This window comes from Microcaecilia unicolor, chromosome 4 (genome assembly GCF_901765095.1).
Source record: "Microcaecilia unicolor chromosome 4, aMicUni1.1, whole genome shotgun sequence".
In the NCBI taxonomy this organism is placed as follows: domain Eukaryota; kingdom Metazoa; phylum Chordata; class Amphibia; order Gymnophiona; family Siphonopidae; genus Microcaecilia; species Microcaecilia unicolor.
This window is the reverse complement of record NC_044034.1, coordinates 294,686,564-294,708,431: the sequence shown is the minus strand read 5'-3', so window position 1 is coordinate 294,708,431 and position 21,868 is coordinate 294,686,564. Positions and strand designations below refer to the sequence as shown.

The 21,868-nt window shown below is 46.8% G+C and overlaps 1 protein-coding gene across 1 annotated transcript in view; it reads left to right on the top strand.

Annotated features, from left to right (window-relative positions):
- Positions 1 to 21,868, top strand: part of LOC115469264 (peptidyl-prolyl cis-trans isomerase-like) — a 39,811-nt gene that overhangs the window by 3,443 nt on the left and 14,500 nt on the right. The window contains exon 2 of the mRNA XM_030201739.1: positions 19,074 to 19,104. Within this exon, the coding sequence (XP_030057599.1) occupies positions 19,074 to 19,104 (31 nt within the window). The remainder of the gene's footprint in view (positions 1 to 19,073; positions 19,105 to 21,868) is intronic.

Genomic DNA, 21,868 nt, shown 5'->3' with positions numbered 1-21,868 from the left:
GGGACAGAGAGGGAAACTGCGCCGCCGAGGTTGCTATCCCTCCCCCCCACTCGGAGTCGCCGCCGCCGCCACTCCTCCACCTGGCCCCGGCCCTTTCTTCCCTTCTGAACTTACACATCCATTCGCCGAACGCAGCAACGCACATCAGCTGAGCTGTCCCTTCTCTGCCTGTGTCCCGCCCTTGCTGACGTTACGTCACAGGAGGGCGGGGCCACAGGCAGAGAAGGAAGGGCCCATGGCAGCTCAGCTGATGTGCCTTGCTGCGTTCGGCGAATGGATGTGTAAGTTCAGAAGAGAGGGCACGGCCGGGTGGAGGGGTGGCAGCAGCGGCGGCGACTCCGGGGGGGGGGGAAGGAAACTCCAATACCAGCCCGTTTTTACGGGCTCAACGGCTAGTAAGTACATAAGCATCGCCATGCTGGGACAGACCAAGGGTCCATCGAGCCCAGCACCCTGTCACCGACATCAGCCAAAAGAACAAGCAATTTGTCCCGCCCATCCTAGAAATACTGTATTCCCTCGTCCATTCAATAACATTCTATCGCTTTTTCCTCCAGGAAGCCGTCCAACCCTTTTTTGAAATCCGCTAAGTTAACCGCCTTAACCACCTTTTCTGGCAGCGAATTCCAGAGTTTCCTACGCATTGATTGAAGAAAAACTTCCTCTGATTCGTTTTAAATTTACCACACTGCAGCTTCATCGCATGCCCCCTTGTCCTAGTATTTTTGGAAAGCGTAAACAGACGCCATCGACCAGTTCCATTCCACTCATTATCTTATAGACCTCTATCATATCTCTCCTCAGCTGCCGTTTCTCCAAGCTGAAGAGCCCCAGCTTCTTCAGCCTATCCTGATAGGGAAGCCGTCCCATCCCCTGTATCATCTTTGTCGCCCTTCTTGGCACCTTTTCCAATTCCACTATGTCTTTTTTGAGGTGTGGCGACCAGAATTGAACACAATACTCGAGGTGTGGTCGCACCATGGAGCAATACAAAAGCAGAATAATATCCTTATTTTTGTTTTCCATCCCTTTCCTAATAATACCCAACATTCTATTTGCTTTCCTAGCTGCAGCAGCACATTGAGCAGAAGTTTTCAATGGATCATCGACGACACCTAGATCCCTTTCTCGGTCCGTGACTCCCAACGCTGAACCTTGCATGACATAGTTATAGTTTGGGTTCCTCTTTCCCACATGCATCACTTTGCACTTGTTCAGATTAAACGTCATTTACCATTTAGCCGCCCAGTCTTCCAGTCTCATAAGGTCCTTTTGTAGTTTTTCACAATCTTCCCGCGATTTGACTACTTTGAATAACTTTGTGTCATCGGCAAATTTGATTACCTCACTAGTTACCCCATCTCTAGGTCATTTATGAATATGTTAAAAAGCAGAGGTCCCAGCACCGATCCCCGAGGGTCCCCGCTACCTACCCTTCTCCATTGAGAATATTGACCTTTTAGTCCTACTCTCTGTTTTCTATCTTTCAACCAGTTTTTTTAATCCACAGTAAGACACTACCTCTGATCCCATGTCCCTCTAATTTCCTCTGTAGTCTTTCATGAGGGACCTTATCAGATGCCATCTGAAAATCTAGATACAGAATATCATCCGGCTCAGGGTTTTGTAGGTATATTTTAACCCCAGAAAGGAGATCCAAGGGCCAAATGCTCTTAGAAAAAATAAGTCACTAAATAAGAAAGACTTGGAGGTCATCTACAGTGGTGGAAATAAGTATTTGATCCCTTGCTGATTTTGTAAGTTTGCCCACTGACAAAGACATGAGCAGCCCATAATTGAAGGGTAGGTTATTGGTAACAGTGAGAGATAGCACATCACAAATTAAATCCGGAAAATCACATTGTGGAAAGTATATGAATTTATTTGCATTCTGCAGAGGGAAATAAGTATTTGATCCCCCACCAACCAGTAAGAGATCTGGCCCCTACAGACCAGGTAGATGCTCCAAATCAACTCGTTACCTGCATGACAGACAGCTGTCGGCAATGGTCACCTGTATGAAAGACACCTGTCCACAGACTCAGTGAATCAGTCAGACTCTAACCTCTACAAAATGGCCAAGAGCAAGGAGCTGTCTAAGGATGTCAGGGACAAGATCATACACCTGCACAAGGCTGGAATGGGCTACAAAACCATCAGTAAGACGCTGGGCGAGAAGGAGACAACTGTTGGTGCCATAGTAAGAAAATGGAAGAAGTACAAAATGACTGTCAATCGACAAAGATCTGGGGCTCCACGCAAAATCTCACCTCGTGGGGTATCCTTGATCATGAGGAAGGTTAGAAATCAGCCTACAACTACAAGGGGGGAACTTGTCAATGATCTCAAGGCAACTGGGACCACTGTCACCACGAAAACCATTGGTAACACATTACGACATAACGGATTGCAATCCTGCAGTGCCCGCAAGGTCCCCCTGCTCCGGAAGGCACATGTGACGGCCCGTCTGAAGTTTGCCAGTGAACACCTGGATGATGCCGAGAGTGATTGGGAGAAGGTGCTGTGGTCAGATGAGACAAAATTGAGCTCTTTGGCATGAACTCAACTCGCCGTGTTTGGAGGAAGAGAAATGCTGCCTATGACCCAAAGAACACCGTCCCCACTGTCAAGCATGGAGGTGGAAATGTTATGTTTTGGGGGTGTTTCTCTGCTAAGGGCACAGGACTACTTCACCGCATCAATGGGAGAATGGATGGGGCCATGTACCGTACAATTCTGAGTGACAACCTCCTTCCCTCCGCCAGGGCCTTAAAAATGGGTCGTGGCTGGGTCTTCCAGCACGACAATGACCCAAAACATACAGCCAAGGCAACAAAGGAGTGGCTCAGGAAGAAGCACATTAGGGTCATGGAGTGGCCTAGCCAGTCACCAGACCTTAATCCCATTGAAAACTTATGGAGGGAGCTGAAGCTGCGAGTTGCCAAGCGACAGCCCAGAACTCTTAATGATTTAGAGATGATCTGCAAAGAGGAGTGGACCAAAATTCCTCCTGACGTGTGCAAACCTCATCATCAACTACAGAAGACGTCTGACCGCTGTGCTTGCCAACAAGGGTTTTGCCACCAAGTATTAGGTCTTGTTTGCCAGAGGGATTAAATACTTATTTCCCTCTGCAGAATGCAAATAAATTCATATACTTTCCACAATGTGATTTTCCGGATTTAATTTGTGATGTGCTATCTCTCACTGTTACCAATAACCTACCCTTCAATTATGGGCTGCTCATGTCTTTGTCAGTGGGCAAACTTACAAAAGCAGCAAGGGATCAAATACTTATTTCCACCACTGTATACTGACTTTAACTAACTAGTCAGTCTGATTCAGGCTGACTTCTAATATCCGCTACCTACGTTCCTGTACCCGTTCTGCCGAACGCCTCTGGCGGAAATCTCGGGCCCTTGCTGATTTCTTACACTTTAAGTTCATGCTGACCTCCTTCCAATCTGCTCTTTTACGCGCCAAACAGGATTATTATATCCAACTGACTAACTCTCTTGGCTCTAACCCTCGACTTCTCTTCACCACATTGAACTCTCTCCTCAAGGTGCCCCCTTCATTATCTCCTTAGACCCTTGCTGAATTCTTTCACGACAAGGTTCAAAAGATAAACCTTGAATTCTCTGCCTTGCCACCTCTCCCTCCACTAGTCCGTTCCCCTCTCTCTCCTTCCTGTCATTCCTTTTCCTCCTTTCCTGAACTTACTATTGAGGAAACTACACTTCTCCTTTCTTCCTCAAAATGTACCACCTGTTTCTGCGATGCCATTCCCACCCACCTTCTTAATGCCATCTCTCCTGCTCTTATTCCTTTTATCTGTCACATTCTCAACCTCTCACTTTCCACTGCAACTGTCCCTACTGCCTTTAAATGTGCTGTGGTCACACCTCTCCTTAAGAAGCCTTCACCCGACCCTACTTGTCCCTCTAATTACTGACCCATCTCCTTCCTCCCTTTTTTCTCCAAATTACTTGAGCGTGCTGTTCACCACCGCTGCCTTGATTTTCTCTCCTCACATGCTATTCTTGACCCACTACAATCTGGTTTTCGCCCTCTCCACTCAACCAAAACTGCGCTTACTAAAGTCTCCAATGACCTATTACTGGCTAAATCCAGAGGTCTCTATTCCATCCTCATTCTTGATCTTTCAGCCACTTTTGACACTGTCGATCACAGCATACTCCTCGATACCCTGTCCTCACTTGGATTCCAGGGCTCTGTCCTTTCCTGGTTCTCTTCCTACCTCTCCCTCCGCACCTTTAGTGTTCACTCTGGTGGATCCTCTTCTACTTCTAGCCCTCTGCCTGTCGGCTTACCTCAGGGTTCTGTTCTTGGTCCCCTCCTCTTTTCTATCGACACTTCTTCCCTTGGTTCATTAATCTCATCCCATGGCTTTTTCTACCATCTCTATGCTGATGATTCCCAAATCTACCTTTCTACCCCTGATATCTCACCTTGCATCCAAACCAAAGTTTCAGCGTGCTTGTCTGACATTGCTGCCTGGATGTCTCAACGCCACCTGAAATTAAACATGACCAAAATCGAGCTTCTCATTTTTCCCCTCAAACCCACCTCCCCGCTCCCCGTTTTCTATTTCTGTTGATGGCTCTATCATTCTCCCTGTCTCTTCAGCTTGTAACCTTGGGGTCATGTTTGACTCCTCTCTCTCCTTCTCTACTTGTATCCAGCAGAACGCCAAGACCTGTTGTTTCTTTCTTTACAACATTCGTAAAATCCTCCCTTTTCTTTCCGAGCACTGTACCAGAACCCTCATCCACACCCTTGTCACCTCTCGTTTAGACTACTGCAATCTGCTTCTTGCTGACCTCCCACTTAGTCACCTCTCCCCTCTACTGCCCGTCTCGTCTTCCACCAGGGTCGCTTTACTCATACTACCCCTCTCCTCAGGTCGCTTCACTGGCTCCCTATCCGTTTTCACATCCTGTTCAAACTTCTACTAACCTATAATCGTACTCACTCTGCTACTCCCCAGTATCTCTCCACACTCGTCCTTCCCTACACCCCTTCCCCTGCACTCCGTTCCATGGATAAAGCCTTCTTATCTGTTCCCTTCTCCCCTACTGCCAGCTCCAGACTTTGCTCCTGTCTTGCTGCACCCTATGCCTGGAATAGACTTCCTGAGCTCCTACGTCTTGCCCCATCCTTGACCATCTTTAAATCTAGATTGAAAGCCCACCTCTTTAACATTGCTTTTGACTTGTAACCACTCGCCTCCACCTACCCTCCTTTCCTCTTTCCTCTACACATTAATTGATTTGCTTGCTTTATTTTTTGTCTATTAGATTGTAAGCTCTTTGAGCAGGGATTGTCTTTCTTCTGTGTTTGTGCAGCGCTGTGTATGCTTTGTAGCGCTATAAAAATGCTGCTTAGTAGTAGTAGACTGACTGACAGTGCTTGGAAAAGCTCACTAATGTTCTTCGTACACAGACACATCTACCTAAAACTGTTGCTTCTTGGAGTCGGACCTACAAAATGGTAGAGGCAGTTTAGAAGAGAGCCACCAGAATAGTTTACAGCTAAACTTATTTCTGTATTATAAGTCATATTAAATATAACTTAGGCTGATGGAGCTCTAAACATCTATGCAGTAGAAGAATTAAGGGAAGGCTTCATAGACATTCAGACATCTAGCAGACTTCCAATAAAATATCAAGTAACACTTTTTATGGAATGAAACTGGCCTAGTAGCTAGCTAGCATTGTGTGGAGTACCCCCTGGATGTGATTCTCGCAGGTCTTTACTCCCTGGATTGGCCAGAATATAAGGCACTGTGGAGGCAGTGTTCACTGCCCCGTATGGCAGGGAGTCAGCTTTCAGTCAAGTGTAATATCTATTGTTTGGACTTTGGACTTGAAGTGACTGGGTTCTGGAAGGAAGTAGCTGTCATTGAAATAACTGGAGTAGATGAGGTGAGATTATAAAATATGGGGGAGCCCTGGTCATTTGAGGCATGGGCTATATAATGCAGTACATTTTCCATAACAAACTTTTTGAATTACTTGGTAGTGGCTGAGACCTTTCACATCCCTAAAATGTCAGAGCAGGGGAGTAGAAGGAAAAGAATCCTTTGGAGGTTCACCATAGCTTCTTCTAGGGCCCACCTTTAATAAGGCAGTTCCCTTCCATGTGTAAAGGAAAGCAAAGCGTAGTAAATCCTGGCCCTTAATGTGCAACTGCAAACCAAACAGCCAGCCGCTGCTCCTTTGTCCAATTTCTTGCACATGTTCCCCAGTTTTTCATACCAGTTTCCTACTTACCTCACCATCTTCTCTCCCTAAATCAGCTATCTCCAGCTAGCTTTCATTACCCATAGAACCCCCCCTCCCAAGTCTGTCTTCTGTGTAGCCAGCTACATCACCTCGGCATCAGTAGCCAGTTGTCGAGTCCTGCCCAAGCCTCTACTCCTCCCCCACCCCCCCCCCACCCCCCAAACACATAGCCAACTACATCCTCCCAGGTAGTGTCACCACTCAGCCAGTCAGCTGAATCCCGTCTCCCCCCCCCCCCCCCCCCCCCCCCCCCAAGAACAAGTTTGATGCCTCACAGTTACTGCAGTCAGGCAGCCATTCTTCCAGATTCCTCATTGTGCCAGCTCTACTTAACCTTGTAGCTGCCAGAGCAGGAGGTTCCTCCTTTCTGAGCAGTATGGCTTTGGCTTTGAGCTTCACAGTGCAGGAAACTACCCTGCTTGTTTATGAGGTTTGAGATGACTCATCTCTGCACCATGTAGCTCAAATGCACAACGAAAAATACAGGGCAAAAACAAAATCCTGGGCGCCATGTAATAATTTTTAGTTGCCCTGGTAAGTTGGCACATGAGATCTCTCAAACCATTTTTTTTTTTTTTTTTTTTGTCGACAAGCAAAGGTGTCAGATACACAGGTGAGTGTGATGTATTCTCAGAGGACAAGCAGGCTGAGTTGTTCTCGCAACTAGGTTAAAACTATATGTTAAATTGTACAGCGCTGCGTAACCCTAGTAGCGCTTTAGAAATGTTAAATAGTAGTAGTAGGTTGATGTCCGCGTTGGCCTAGGAACCAGCATTTGCAATAGCAAAGAGAAAAACTTTTGCCAGAGCCTGCTGGTGTGCGTGCTGTGGTGCACCGCGCATGTGCTGAGTGACTTCCTGGCTGTCAGTTTTTCTTCCATGCGAGGAGCGACCGCTTTTTCTGTGGCTGCTTTTAGTGCTGGGGAAAGAGCCTTCACAGCTTTGAAGCATTTTTCTGCTTCGTTTTTTTTTTTTTTTTTTTCACTTTGTTTTCATTTTGTTTAAAAATAAAAAAATAAATAAAATTAATTCCTTTACAATTTTAGTTTAATTTTCCCCAGTTTGAAGTTTCCTTTGTTTTTCACAGCGGCTCTTTTTTTTGGGCAGCGTGTTCAGGTTTTCTCCCTTTTTGTGCCTTTTTTTCTTGGCACAATTGAGCCGTTTGATTTTGCTGGTGCGGTTTTCCCTTCCATGTCATCAAAGACTCCCAGTGGCTTCAAACGTTGTACTCAGTTCAACCGGACCAACTCAGGTACAGATACACATTCTTGGAGTATCCAGTGCCTTAGGCCCGCGCATAGCCCGGCTCATTGTGCCCTTTATCTTCGTATGAAGAGGGCACAACTTGCTCGAGAAGCCCAGAGAGAGACATTTTGGGGTTCGGTCCGGTCCTTTGGCACCGAGGTCAACGACAACATCGAGGGACACATTGACTTCGGGAGTAGAGGTACACATGGCTGCTGAGAGGCCACGGCACGCTGGGAGCAGTGAGGCATCGAGTGGGTTTCCACCTGTCTCAAGTCCTCCTGCTGTGCAGGCCCCCCAGGACCGTCCATAGTCGGACCCGACCCTGAGGCGACGTGAGGATTCAATGTCGGCACCAAGGAGTCTCGGTGACGTGCATCGAGCGAAGGCTAAGAAACACAGTCACCGTTCCCGTTCGACGCATGGTGCTGGGAGCTCCGGGGCGTCGAAGGATTCGGCACCTGAGAAGCGTCGTCGCTGGGAGGACCGCTCCCCTTCCATACAGGAGGTGCCGATGCGTCAGCCTCCCAGCAGTCCAGTTCCTGCCCCCGAGCCTCAACCAATTCTGCCACAGACTGATCCACCGGCCCCGCAGCCTTCTCCGATGGTTGCTCTCGACGAGCGCATCTGGGCCTAACTTCCAGAGCTTCTGGAAGGACTACTGCGCCAATCTGCTTTGGTATCAGGGGTGTTTGCGCCTGCCGTGCCATCTGCTGCAGCTGCGTCTGGCCCTTCACCTGCGGAGAGGTCCACCTAAGGAGGCAGTAATGGCTCTTTGCATAAGGTACTCTGGGAAGTCCTTATGCGAAACTGGTCGTTCCCTCTGGCCCAGTGATCCCTAAGAAGACTGATTCCCAGTGTTGGATCCACGGTGAACCTGGGTTGATGAGGTCTCAATTATCCCATAACTCCATGGTTGTGGACTCTGCCCTCAAGAAAGCCAAGAGTACTAGAGACTATGCCTTGGCACCCCCAGGCAGAGAAGCTAGGACCTTGGATTCTTTTGGGAGGAAGACATATCAGGCCGCTATGCTCGCTGCCAGTATTCAGTCTTACCATCTGTTCACGAGCATTCAGTTGCGGAACTCGGTGAGGCAGCTGTCTACCTTGGTCGATGCCCTCCCTACAGAGCAGGCCGAGCATTTTTGCCAGTTGGTCAGGCAGCAGAAGGCATGTCGTAAATTCCTGGCCAGGGGTGCATACAACACTTTTGATGTGGCATCCAGACTCTCTGCTCAAGGTATGATGCGCAGACTCTCATGGCTGTGTGTCTCTGACATGGACTATTTGGTCCAGCAGAGGATGGCAGATGTTCATTGCCGAGGGGGTAACCTTTTTGGAGAGAAGGTGGAAGACCTGGTCGACCAGATCAAGAAGCACACAGATGCTATGGCTTTTCTCTCCCGCCGGTACCTTCTGCTACATCCTCCTCATCTAGGAGGTTTTTTTTTTTTGGGGGGGGGGGGGGTCGCGGAGTGCTCCCTATTCCTGTGCTAGGCGTAGGTACACTCCGGCGTCCCGCCAGCCTACTCAGGCTCAGCCCCAGCGTGCTCGTTCTCATCAACAGTGTGCTCCCAAGGCCCCTGCTGCTCCCCAACAAAAGCAGAGGACGGGCTTTTGACTGGCTCCAGGGAAGCATAGCCTGGAAAAGGTACAGCGAAGGGCGACGAAAATGATAGTGGGGATGGGACGACTTTCCTATGAAGAGAGGCTGAGAAGGCTAGGGCTTTTCAGCTTGGAGAAGAGACGGCTGAGGGGAGATATGATAGAAGTGTATAAAATAATGAGTGGAATGGATCGGGTGGATGTGAAGCGACTGTTCACACTATCCAAAAATACTAGGACTAGAGGGCATGAGTTGAAGCTACAGTGTGGTAAATTTAAAACGAATCGGAGAAAATTTTTCTTCACCCAACGTGTAATTAGACTCTGGAATTCATTGCCGGAGAACGTGGTACGGGCGGTTAGCTTGACGGAGTTTAAAAAGGGGTTAGATAGATTCCTAAAGGACAAGTCCATAGACCGCTATTAAATGGACTGGAAAAATTCCTCATTTTTAGGTATAACTTGTCTGGAATGTTTTTACGTTTGGGGAGCGTGCCAGGTGCCCTTGACCTGGATTGGCCACTGTCGGTGACAGGATGCTGGGCTAGATGGACCTTTGGTCTTTCCCAGTATGGCACTACTTATGTACTTATGTACTTATGTACTTAAGTGTCCGTGCCAGATGACTTGCCAGTTGGGGGAGAGGTTAATGTTTTCTCACCAAAAGTGTTCTCTTATAACCTCGGACCAGTGGGTTCTTGAAATAGTCTGGTTAGGATTCACCCTCAATCCGGAATCCACACCTTCAAATTGCCCACCGGGAGCTCATTCATACAGCTCCCAGCACAGGCAGGTACTTGGGATTCTATTCCAGGTACTTGCTTGTGCAGAAGAAAACAGGGGGGAATGTGTCCCATCCTAGACCTAAGGGCCCTGAACAAATTCCTGGTCCGAGAAAAGTTCAGATTTGTTTCCCTAGGCACCCTTCTTCCCATGATTGGTTATGCTCTCTGGACTTTAAGGAAGCTTACACACACATCCCGATACTTCCAGCTCACAGGAAGTACCTTTGATTTCGGCTGGGAACGCAGCACTTTCAGTACCGCGTACTGCCCTTTGGCCTGGCGTCTGCGCCAAGAGTTTTCACAAAATGCCTAGCAGTAGTTGCAGCATCGCTATGCAGACAGGGAGTGCAAGTGTTCCCTTACTTAAGACGATTGGCTGGTGAAGAGCACCTCTGAGGACGGTGCTTGGGAGTCCATGCAGATGACTCTTCAGGTGTTGGAAATACTTGGGTTTGTAATAAATTACGCCAAGTCCCATCTCACTCCTGTTCAGAAATTGGAGTTCATTGGAGCACTGCTGTATACGAGAACGGCTCAAGCCTAGCTCCCAGAGGCACGGGCAGACAACCTCTGTCCCTAGTGTCCATGGTACGAACATCTTAGTAGGTCACAGCTCAGCAGATGTTGACTCTTGGGGCACATGGCCTCCACAGTTTGTTACACCCATGGCATGTTTGCACATGAGATCTGCTCAATGGACACTAGCTTCTCAGTGGTTTCAAGCTGCGGGGAATCTAGAGGATGTGATCTAACTCTCTACTGATTTTCAGAATTTTCTTCAGTGGTGGACAGTCCAGCCCAATTTGACCATGGGACGACCATTCCAAATTCCTCAGCCACAGAAGCTGCTGACGACGCATGCATCCCTCCTGGGGTGAGGAGCTCATGTAGATGGGCTTCACACTCAGAGCTTGGTCCTTCCAGGAAGCAGGTCTTCAGATCAACCTTCTGGAGCTCTGAGTGATCAGGAATGCTCTGAAGGCTTTCAGAGATCGGCTGTCCAACCAAATATCTTAATTCAAACAGACAATCAGGTTGCGATGTACTATACCAACAAGCAGGGGGCTGCCGGATCTCGCCCACTGTGTCAGGAAGGTGTCCAGATGTGGCTTTGGGTGTGTCGTCACGGCATGTTTCTCCAAGCCACATATCTGGCAGGCGTAAACAGTCTGGCCTACAGGCTGAGCAGGGTAATGCAACCTCATGAGTGGTCACTGAATATGGGCATCGCCCACAAAATCTTCCGGGCGTGGGGCACCCCCTCAGTGGATCTTCTTGTCACTCACATCAATCACAAAGTCCCTCAGTTCTGTTCCAGGCTTCAGGCCCATGGCAGGCTAGCGTCCGATGCCTTTCTCCTACATTGGGGAACAGGCCTTCTTTATGCATATCCTCCCATACCTCTAGTAGGGAGGACTTTGCTGAAACTCAAGCAAGACCGTGGAACGATGATCCTGATTGCACCCTACTGGCTGCATCAGATTTGTTTCCCTCTTTTTCTGGAATTGTCCTCCGAAGAACTGTGGAAATTAGAGTGTTTTCCTACCCTCATCACTCAAAACGAGGGGTTGCTTCTACATCCCAACCTCCAGTCTCTGGCTCTGACGGCCTGGATGTTGAGAGCATAGAATTTGCTTCCTTGGGTCTTTCAGAGGGTGTCTCTCGGGTCTTGCTTCCAGGAAAGATGTCACTAAGGTGTTACTCTTTCCAATGGAGGAGGGTTCAGTCTGGTGTGATAGCAAGGCCATAGATCCCCTTTCTTGTCCTACATGGACCCTGCTTGACTACCTTCTACACTTGTCAGAGTCTGGTCTCAAGACCAACTCTGTAAGGGTTCACCTCAGTGCAATTAGTTCTTATCAATGTGTAGAAGGTAGGCCTATCTTTGGACAGCCTTTAGTTATTCGCTTTGAGAGGTTTGCTTTTGTCAAAGCCCCCTGTCAAACCTCCACCAGTGTCATGGGATCTCAACGTTGTTCTCACCTAGCTAATGAAAGCTCCTTTTGAGCTGCTGAATTCCTGCTATCTAGAAGGTCCTTTTCTTGGTGGCTGTTCAGCTCATAGGGCCAGCGAGCTTCAGGCCCTAGTAGTGGATGCACCTTATACTAAGTTCCATCACAACAGAGTAGTCCTCCACACACACCCCAAGTTCCTGCCAAAGGTGGTGTCGGAGTTTCATCTGAACCAGTCAATTGTCTTGCCAACATTTTTTCCCCATCTTCATGCCCACCCTGGCGAAAGCAGCTTGCCTTGGACTGCAAGAGAGCACTGACCTTTTACGTCAGACAGTCTGCCCAGTTGTTCGTTGCTTTTGATCCCAACAGAAGGGGAGTCGCTATCGGGAAAACGCACAATCTCCAATTGGCTAGCAGATTGCATTTCCTTCGCTTATGCCCAGGCTGGGCTGACTCTAGGGGGTCATGTCACGGCTCATAATGTCAGAGCCATGGCTGCGTCGGTAGCTCACTTGAAGTCAGCCTCCATTGAAGAATTTTGCAAAGCTGCAACGTGGTCTTCAGTCCACACATTCACATCACACTACTGCCTTGAGCAGGATACCCGATGCAACAGTCGAATTGGGCAGTCTGTGCTGCAGAATCAGTTTGGGGTTTAGAATCTAACTACCCCACCTAGCCCCGTTTTATTCTGTTCTAGGCTGCACTCTCAGCTAGCTGTATATAGTTTCAGGTTAATCTACGTTTTGTCCTCGCCATTGCGAGGCCCAATTGACCAATGTTTGTTTTGCGTGAGCCTGGATGCTAGGGATACCCCAGTTGTGAGAACAACTCGGCCTGCTTGTCCTCTGAGAAAGCGAAGATACTTAACCTGTAGCAGGTATTCTCGAGGACAGCAGGCTGATTATTCTCACAAACCCGCCCACCCCCTTGGAGTTATCTTGTTTCTTTTTGCTTTAGACCTTAACTGAGGAGTGCGGTTGCGCAACGGGCGGGAAGTGACTCTGTGCATGCGTGGTGCGCTGCGGCATGTGTGCCAGAAGGCTCTGCCAAAGGTTTTTCTTTTTGCTATTGCAAATGCCGGTTCCTGGCCAACGCAGACGTCGACCCAGTTGTGAGAATAATCAGCCTGCTGTCCTTGGAGAATACCTGCTACAGGTAAGTATCTTCGCTTTTTTGTCACCAGGATGGAACTTCTTTCAAGTTCAGAACTTGGTGTAACACAATATTTTGGGGATATTTTATCACATTTTTAATTTTTCTAATCTTTTTCATAATCGTGCACCAGTTGAGCCTGTCTGCAGTGTAACGGAAACTTTCAGGAATTTTGATCCTCGGTTTATCTAGTTTGCAAAGGTGCCAGCTATGATGAACATGAGAGCAGTGGATGTTCATATCTTCCCAGGCAAGGGCATGGTCTCTTCTTCCCTCAGAGGTATCTCGAAGACAGTCGTTTTTAACCTTTCAAGACTTGAACTGCAAGACTGATCTACACTTCAGGTTAAGTATTTATAGAGGCTATTGTGATTCAGGGACTGATGCACAAGTTCCCGGTAACATCCACTTGCTACTTCCACCTCGCTAAAATTTACCAAGGTCGAAATAGCGAGCGATGCTCACGACAAATTGCATGCAAATGAGCTGCTCAGACTTTACCGTGCAGCTCAGTAGAGAGAGCAGCAGGGCATGCATAGAAGTCACAGTAAGCATGGTGGTTCTGTGCATGCCCTGGGCGTAGAGAGAAGACAGCCTAGACCAGTGTTTCCCAAATCCAGTCGTGGAGTACCCCTTGCCAGTCAGGTTTTCAGGATATCTACAATGAATATGCATGAATTTGATTTGCCTATACTGCCTCCATTATATGCAAATCTTTCATGCATATGAATTGTGGGTATCCTGAAAACCTGACCGGCAAGGGGTACTCCAGGACTGGACTTGGAAGCACTGGCCTAGACAGGCTGCAGTTCATGCGATCCTGGCACCTCCTATGATCTTTGAAAGGACCACGTGAAGACGAGCAGCACGGGCTGTCTGGGGAAAGACAACTCAACCTCATCTCTCTTCCAGGCCAGGATTTGTGAGCTGGTGGTCGGAGTGTTGGATCGGACCGTACAGCTATTGCTTTGGCTGGTCAATGCAGTGAATTGGGCCCGAGGGGAACGCTGTATTTCATAAAAACATAGCTCTGCTGGGAAGCCACCCTCGCTACAGCTCCTGACCTGGGAGTATCAGTAGTGCTCCGATCTGGCTGGAGTGCTCCAGAACATTTTGCCTCTTTTCTTTTTTTTTTGTTTCCGGGTGATCACACATTCCCCTTCTCTCCTCATACGTCTTTGCGTTACAAGACGTATGAGGAGAGACTTGCTGACCTGAACACATATACCCTGGAGGAAAGGAGAAACAGGGGTGATATGATACAGACGTTCAAATATTTGAAAGGTATTAATCCGCAAACGAACCTTTTTCGGAGAGGGGAAGGTGGCAGAAGTAGAGGGCATGAAATGAGATTGAAGGGGGGCAGAGTAAAAAAAAAAAAAATGTCAGGAAGTATTTTTTCACAGAGAGTGTGGTGGATGCTTGGAATGGCCTCCCGCGGGAGGTGGTGGAGAGGAAAATGGTAACGGAATTCAAACATGCATGGGATAAACATAAAGGAATCCTGTTCAGAAGAAATGGATCCTCAGGAGCTTAGCCGAGATTGGGTAGCAGAGCTGGTGGTGGGAGGCGGGGATAGTGCTGGGCAGACTTGTATGGTCTGTGCCAGAGCCGGTGGTGGGAGGCAGGGATAGTGCTGGGCAGACTTGTACGGTCTGTGCCCTGAAAATTACAGTTACAAATGAAGGTAAGATATACACAAAAACTAGCACATATGAGTTTGTCTTGTTGGGCAGACTGGATGGACCGTGCAGGTCTTTTTCTGCCGTCATCTACTATGTTATGTTACTCACTAGATGACAGGCCAACAGAGCCTCTGAGTATCCAGGAAACCTCAGGCTTCAAGGAAAACGGACGTCTTCAGTGGTGAGATCCAGGAGCCACTATAATGCTACAGCAGTTCCTGACCTCCCATTAAAATTCCCCCAGTAGATGGTAATTGGCTTATTTTAATGTATTAGCATACCATTCCTGTTACCTGCTTCTGTGCATCTCCAGCTGGAACCGGTCAAAAAAGCACATTACTGGTCCTGTAAGTTTAGTGCGTCTCCTTCTCAGTCCCATCTGATACATTCATATTGCATTGAGGGATTCTGATGCTGAGCAAAGGTCATGCATAGGCCTTGCTTCTCATTGATAAATGATTCCAGAAGCAGGGAGAATGGGAGTTTTAGATGGCTGCTCTGGTGTGAAGTCGTTTGTGAGCTCTCCACGTTTTCCACTTACATTATGTCTAAACACTGTGGGAGGCTTTCCATCTGGCGTGCCTTAGAGGCACTCTGTTCCTTGTCGTCTAAGATCCTACCTGTAGTAGCCCATTCTGAGGTTCGGCTTCAGAGTTTGGAGAAGAGCAGTGCAGATTTGAAGGGGAACGTGGAGACACTGGAGAACAAGTTCAACAGGTGACAGCTACACATTCTTTAGTTCTACAAGATAAAATGGTGTTATATTGGGGAATTGAAAATTACATTAAAGGGTTGAACTTGAGACTGTTAAATTTTTCTCCGGTTTTAACATCCACACCTAAGATGTTTATAATTTTTTAATTAATTTTTTTTATTAACATAAAATCATTATCACATAGATACCACTTCGTCATAACACAATTCACATATGAAGTACAACATTCAAACCATTTTTTCTTATGTCAACAGTGATATTTTCCCCCCTTTTTTCTCCCCCTATCCTTTCAAGCTCCCCCCCCCCCCATACACTCCCTTAACCCCAACTAAACCTACCCAACCCTTAAACACTTAACAGTTCAGAATTTTGCTTGTTTATAAATTTTTAAAGGACATATTTGGATATCAGGATAATGCTCTACCCCCTTTGAATAAAATCTGTTATTTTCCAGTTAGATGCGTGCTAGCTCTTCGGAGAAACCTGAACAAGTTGATATTTCTTCAGATAGTTTTGGAGACTTCTGCAGAGGAAGTAATTTCTTGAGTTACTTTTCTGGTTTCATTTGTGTTTCTACAGGATAAGGAAGCTTTTTTAAATCTCTTCTTTAGATTGAAAGAATGGAATTTTGTTGTTGTTGTTGTGGGGGGGGGGTGATATCTATTTTTCTGGATGTTTCTTGTTGGACTTCAGCACACAGGAAAAAAAATTTTGTCATACAGCACTAAAGTTTTGGTATTAGGTGCAACTTTTAACTGTGCTATAATTGTAAATATGTTTCTTTGAATGACGTAAAATGTTTCTTTGAGCCCTCGCAATTAGTTTCCTTGAGGGAAAAGGGCATGCACCCCAAGCATTATTGGCATCAGCAGTCTTTTGAGTTTGATAGCAAGGTCCAGGAGATGCTAATAACCCATAATCTGTGCCAGAAAGTCCAGCATAAGCTGTATCAATGCAGATACCAAAGGAGGTTCAGCTAATCCTGGAGTCCGTGATGCCAAGGCATTAAAAGGCATGCATACCACCTGTTACAATGTTCATCTTGGTAGGAACCTTTAGTGGAAGACTGGGAGTGTATTGGAGTCTAGGCCTCAACAGACAAGGGATCTTTAGAATTTGCTACTGGCTAGTTATATACTTGTACCTCTCGAACATTTATGAATCTGAACAGGCCTGAGGATACTCATGAATCTGAGGACTGCTCTAGTTGGGAAAATTGTCAACAGGCCTCCCCTCAGACCCCCTATTCAGTATTAGGGGAAATGGCAGAGATTCCATTAAAGTTGGAGAAGGAAGTAGATGTCTATAAAATGAGTGGAGTGGAACATATGCAATGTGAAACTGTTTACTCTTTCAAAGTAAAAAGACTAGGGGACACAATGAAGTTGCGAATAATCATTTAAAACTCTGAATCTTTTCACTCGGTGCTTAATTAAGCTCTGAAAATTCTGATGTAAAAGCTTAGTGTAGCTGGGTTTAGGAAAATGTTTGAATGAGTTCTGGAGAAAAAGTGCATAAACCATCAATAAGGTAGGAACTGCTTTTCCCCTGAGATAAGTATCTTGAAATCTGTTTTGGAATCCTGACAGATGCTTGTGACTTGGTTTGGCCATTGCTGGAAACAGGATACTGGGCTTATGAATGTGCTTTTAAGAAGGCCAAGTGGATGAGGATCCACTAAGTGTGTCAACATTGTCACCAAAATCTTAGCATCTGGAGAAGTTTTCTTTAAAACTTCCTCTTGAGACCAAAAAATTCAATCAAAACCATACATTAGCACTCCGGTTTACTAACCAGTGTTAACAGCTGTCTATGCACTAGTGCCGACACGGCCCATTCACTTTGAATGGGCTGTGTCAGCACTAGCACATGATCAGCCACTAGTACTGCTTTGTAAACAGACCCCTAGGAGAAATAGAGTGGTATTTATTCTAAATATTTCCTGATCACAAAGAAAATGAGGGGTCTCTCCTCCTGCACCTAAGGGCCTGGAATAATGTCTCAAAAGTTCAAGATGTTTTCCCTAGGCATCTTAAATCTTTTTGCATAATGTGGGTGTGCTTACTGGATCTGAAAGAAAATTACATTCACATAGGAGTCGCAGGAAGTATCCTAGGTTTGTGATGGGGAAATATCACCTCTGGTATTATATATTGGCCTTTGGCCTAGCATCTAGACAAAATGTCTGGCCATGAGTATGTAAACTGAGGGTGCACATGTTTCTGTTTTTGGGAAAATAGTCAAGAGTATATCTATCATAAAATCATTGAATGCAATCATCTGGGTGGTGGAGTCTCAACGACTCATAAAATGACAAATCCGGTCTGATCCCATTGAAATTGGAATCTCTGGTAGACACGATTAGAGCAAAAGCTTGCTTCCCAGAACAGGATCAGCACCTCTATCTGTAATAGCAGAAAAGCAAACAGCAGATGCTGGCTTGGGCCTTATGGCATTAGCAGTACATGCAACACTCTCTACATAACTTTTAAGGTCCATTTGGACTTGTCTTGCGCACTCAGTGCCTTCAGTTTAGATGTCATTCAAATCTCTTATCTGCTCAGGTATTCTGCTTCTGTGGCTGATCAAATGTGTTCAGGGTTGTCTTTCAAATTCCTTTAACTCTAATATTCCAGCCATAGCCAAGTCCAAACCGGGGGTTAGAAACTCATAGGGAGGAGGATTTGTTCTGTTCCCTCCACCTGCACATACCACCCCAGCACAGACTTTCAGCTCTGTCCTCTGCAGCACATAAGACACACAGCTTGCTCTCTCTACCGCTGCAGCTCACAGGCCCCCAGTTCTGGCTTCATCTCTTCCACACTTCATTCATGTGCACAAACCCAGCGCTCTCCCCCTTTCTTCCCCCCCCCCCTCCCCCAAAGAAAAAATGGCTCCAGACTGGTGAGGATTGCAAGTAGAGTAAAGGAGAGCAGCTGTGCATTGGGCCACATCATCTGCTTTGGCACTGAATATACAATTTGAACACTGTTCATATTTTACATTAAGCGCCAAGTGCCTGCCTGACTTGTAGCTACTCTCCTTTCCTTCTGCTTGTGATTAGCAGTGGGCCTGGGCCTGGTTCCGGGGATGGGGGGTAGAATTGCATGTATGTATATACCAGTGGAGGTGCTGAGGAGAGCCTGCTGCTGACTCTTACCTTCTCACTGCCATATATTATGCTGGCAAAATCTAGGTGCCACGTCCAAATGTTTAGTCACCATGTTGACTTGGCACCTGAGATTTGAGCCCTTGTATAAATGTATAGTTCAGAGATGTTTATTACAAATTTGAGTTAAATACAGGTAGTTTAGTCTGCTTCAGTCCCTGTTCAATATTTGGAAATGTCTAAAAGTGGGCTTGAAGTACCTACACCAAGTTCTAAGGATATCTACTATAAATGTGTATAAGATTTGTATAATGTTCATTGAATAGCCTGAAAAGCCCAACTGGCTGGGGGGTCTCCCAGGCTAGGTTTGGGAACTGTTTTGGGGGGGGGGGGGGGGTTGAGCATTTTATTGATCTTAAAAAAAAAATTAAGTGGATATGTGTTTAGCATGATTAGTAACCAATTGGGATAGTAGCTTTGGTAACTGATATGCAACTTTCCTCTTTTTACAGCTGAGGCCTGATGTGGTCCCAAAGACAGCAGGTTTGTTCTTGTTTTACTACATATACAAAAATATTGCATTCTCCAAAATGTCATAATATTTGAAAACCTGGCATCCTAGTCATAAAATCTGACTTATAAATCATTTCTTAGGTGAGGGAGCTTTCTGGCTGAAAACATTTATACAATTAATGTACCTAATGTATAACACATTCTGCTTAATACCTTATTAGAGAGCTGCACGGGAGCGGGGATGATGGGATTCTCGTGGGTACTACAAGGATCCTGTGGGAATGGACCTAGGTCTTGCGGGGATCCCTGTGGAATTGCCTCTCCTCCCTTGAGCTGCTGGTTGCCCTCCCGGCACATAACTAAAGTCACCCTGGTGGTCTAGTGGATTCTTCGGGGCAGGAAAGATCCCCCGTCTATCTTGCTCACTTCTTCTGACTCTCTTGCTGCCGAGACTTCCAGTGGCAGCCTCGTGAGACTTTCGCTGAAGTCTTGCATAGCCACTGCTGGAAGTCTTGGCAGCCATTTTAAAGAGATGTGGCTTGAGGTATGTGCCGGGAGGGCACTCAAGGCTTGAGGGGAGGTCTGGAATATGTGGGAAGGAAGGTACTGTTATCTGTTTCCCCTTCCTCATGCAGCCGGATCCCTGTGCACTCAAAGCAAGCAAACCTATGAGCTGCAGCATCCACGTTGTAGTTCTTTATTGTTGGTGGAATCTTTATATAATCTCAGATTTTCAAACATGCTGGCTTGTGCGTTCGAATGTACACAGAGGAAATAGAATAATTTATTTGTTATAAAAGTCCCTTATTTCTCATCTTTTTGCTATTTTCAATAGCGTTTGCTATTGTTTTGGGTGAACCAATGTGGTGTCAGTCTCTGCCTATTGGCTTTAGCCTTCATAACGGGCTAGATAGACTCACCTCACCTTTTTCTCCTATTTTATCTAACCTCCTTGGTAAAAAAGGGTGGAAGGAGTGTGGGTCGGTGCAGGGAAGAGGGAGAAAAAAAGATTGGGAAGGGAAAAGTGGAAATAGAGCACAAGTACAGCACATGGGATAGAAGGGGATGGAGAGGAGAGGGGGACATGCTGTTCATGGATATGTGTATATTAATTTTGTATTTAAAATATGGAAGAAATTGTTACTTTTACTAGTATTTTTACTGCTTATAGAATCTGGCTTTCTTGGGAGGGGGGGTCAAGGTGATTGCGGCATGGCAAGGGCAGGGCAGGCCGGGGGCTGGAATGGAGGAAATCACTGAGGCGTGGACGGGTTAGCTTCCCCATGGGGACGGGCGGGGACAGGTTAGATTTCTGTTCCCGTGCAACTCCCTACCTTATGCTTGTTTGTTTCTGTTCATTATTGTATTCTTGGACACAAGTGGGCTCGTTGTAATCTAATACATATCAAATTATGGTGGGCATTTGAATCACTTTATGCAAGTAATTACCACTTTCTTCAAGGAAAGGCAGGCCAGTTGTATTCTCACAGCTGGGTGAGGTCATTTGACAGAGCCTGGTGCAGATGCTGACTGGTGAGATTAATGCAGAATTTTCTATTAGTGTCCCACCATGCATATGCTGGTGCCTTCCCGCCTGATGTGCAAGCAAGGGTCCCTTAGTCTTCCTTTTTCCCACAGAACAGGGAGGACGTGTCATCGTGTTTTCCTCTCTGTGCATCTTTCTCTGATTCTCAGTGCCTTCCTGTGCAGGTATTTCTGTCCCTTTTGTGATTATTTTTCCTTCCTCGTTATTTTATTCTGTTACCCTTTAATTTTTATGGCTCTTCGTTTGCTTTCCTGTTCGTTGAGTTGCTAGGCCCCTTTAGGCCTAAGCATCAACCTCAATTTGAATGCTGCCCCTTTTACAGTTCACAGTTGAGCTTAATTTGGCCAGGATTCTTGTCTTGATGTCCAAGACCCCCAGTGGCTTCATAGGTGTGCCCGGTGTAATCAGGTGATTTCTGTGATTAACCTGCACTCTTGGTGCATCGGGCCTGACCATGAGCCTGAACCTTGTTCTTTGTTTGCAAATGCAGGTGAGGACATGGGGGGTGGGCATGGCAGGTCCAGTAGGAGTGACATTTTTTGACTTCTCAAAGGCTGGTCCATCGCCATTGGCATCTGACTTGATGGCTGCTAAGACTTCAACTGTCACTTAGAGTGCACCAGCATCGAGGAGGTCTCCATCTCTCTCAGCCTTGGGTGCTGATAGTAGGCCTTGGGACTGGTCAGCATTGGACCTGAGACAGAGGTCGCAAATGGGTTCATCCTCGTCAGCACCAAAGGACCATGATGAGCATTGGGAGAAGCCCAAGAAGTATAAGCATTGTTTCTCATCGATGTACGGTTATGGGAGCTGTGGGACACTGGCATCGCAGAGGTGCTAGAGTGCAAGTCTCTGAGCAGCCAGATTCTCGCTTCCAGTTAGCACAGACACTATCTCCCAGCTCCCTTGCCTTTGCCGATGCTTTCCTTCGTTGAGTGGTTCCGCGCCATGCGCAGGAAGAAGCTGGCACAGATGCTGCAGTTGCAATACGCTCAGGAATCGAGGGCACTTGTGCCAACTGCAGATCAGCCCGATTCTTTCTGAGGCACCATCCATACCTGTGGAGAAATCCCCAGCACCTCAAAGGATGTCAATGTCAACATTGATACATGCAGTACCACACTCGATGTCCTGGAGTCTGAAGGTAGGGCTGAACCTTGGTGCTCTTCAGGGCATGGGCATGGTTCCACTTAGCTGAGGCAGGTATACTTTTCACTCAGTCCGGTCTGAAAGATGTCCTTCATTACT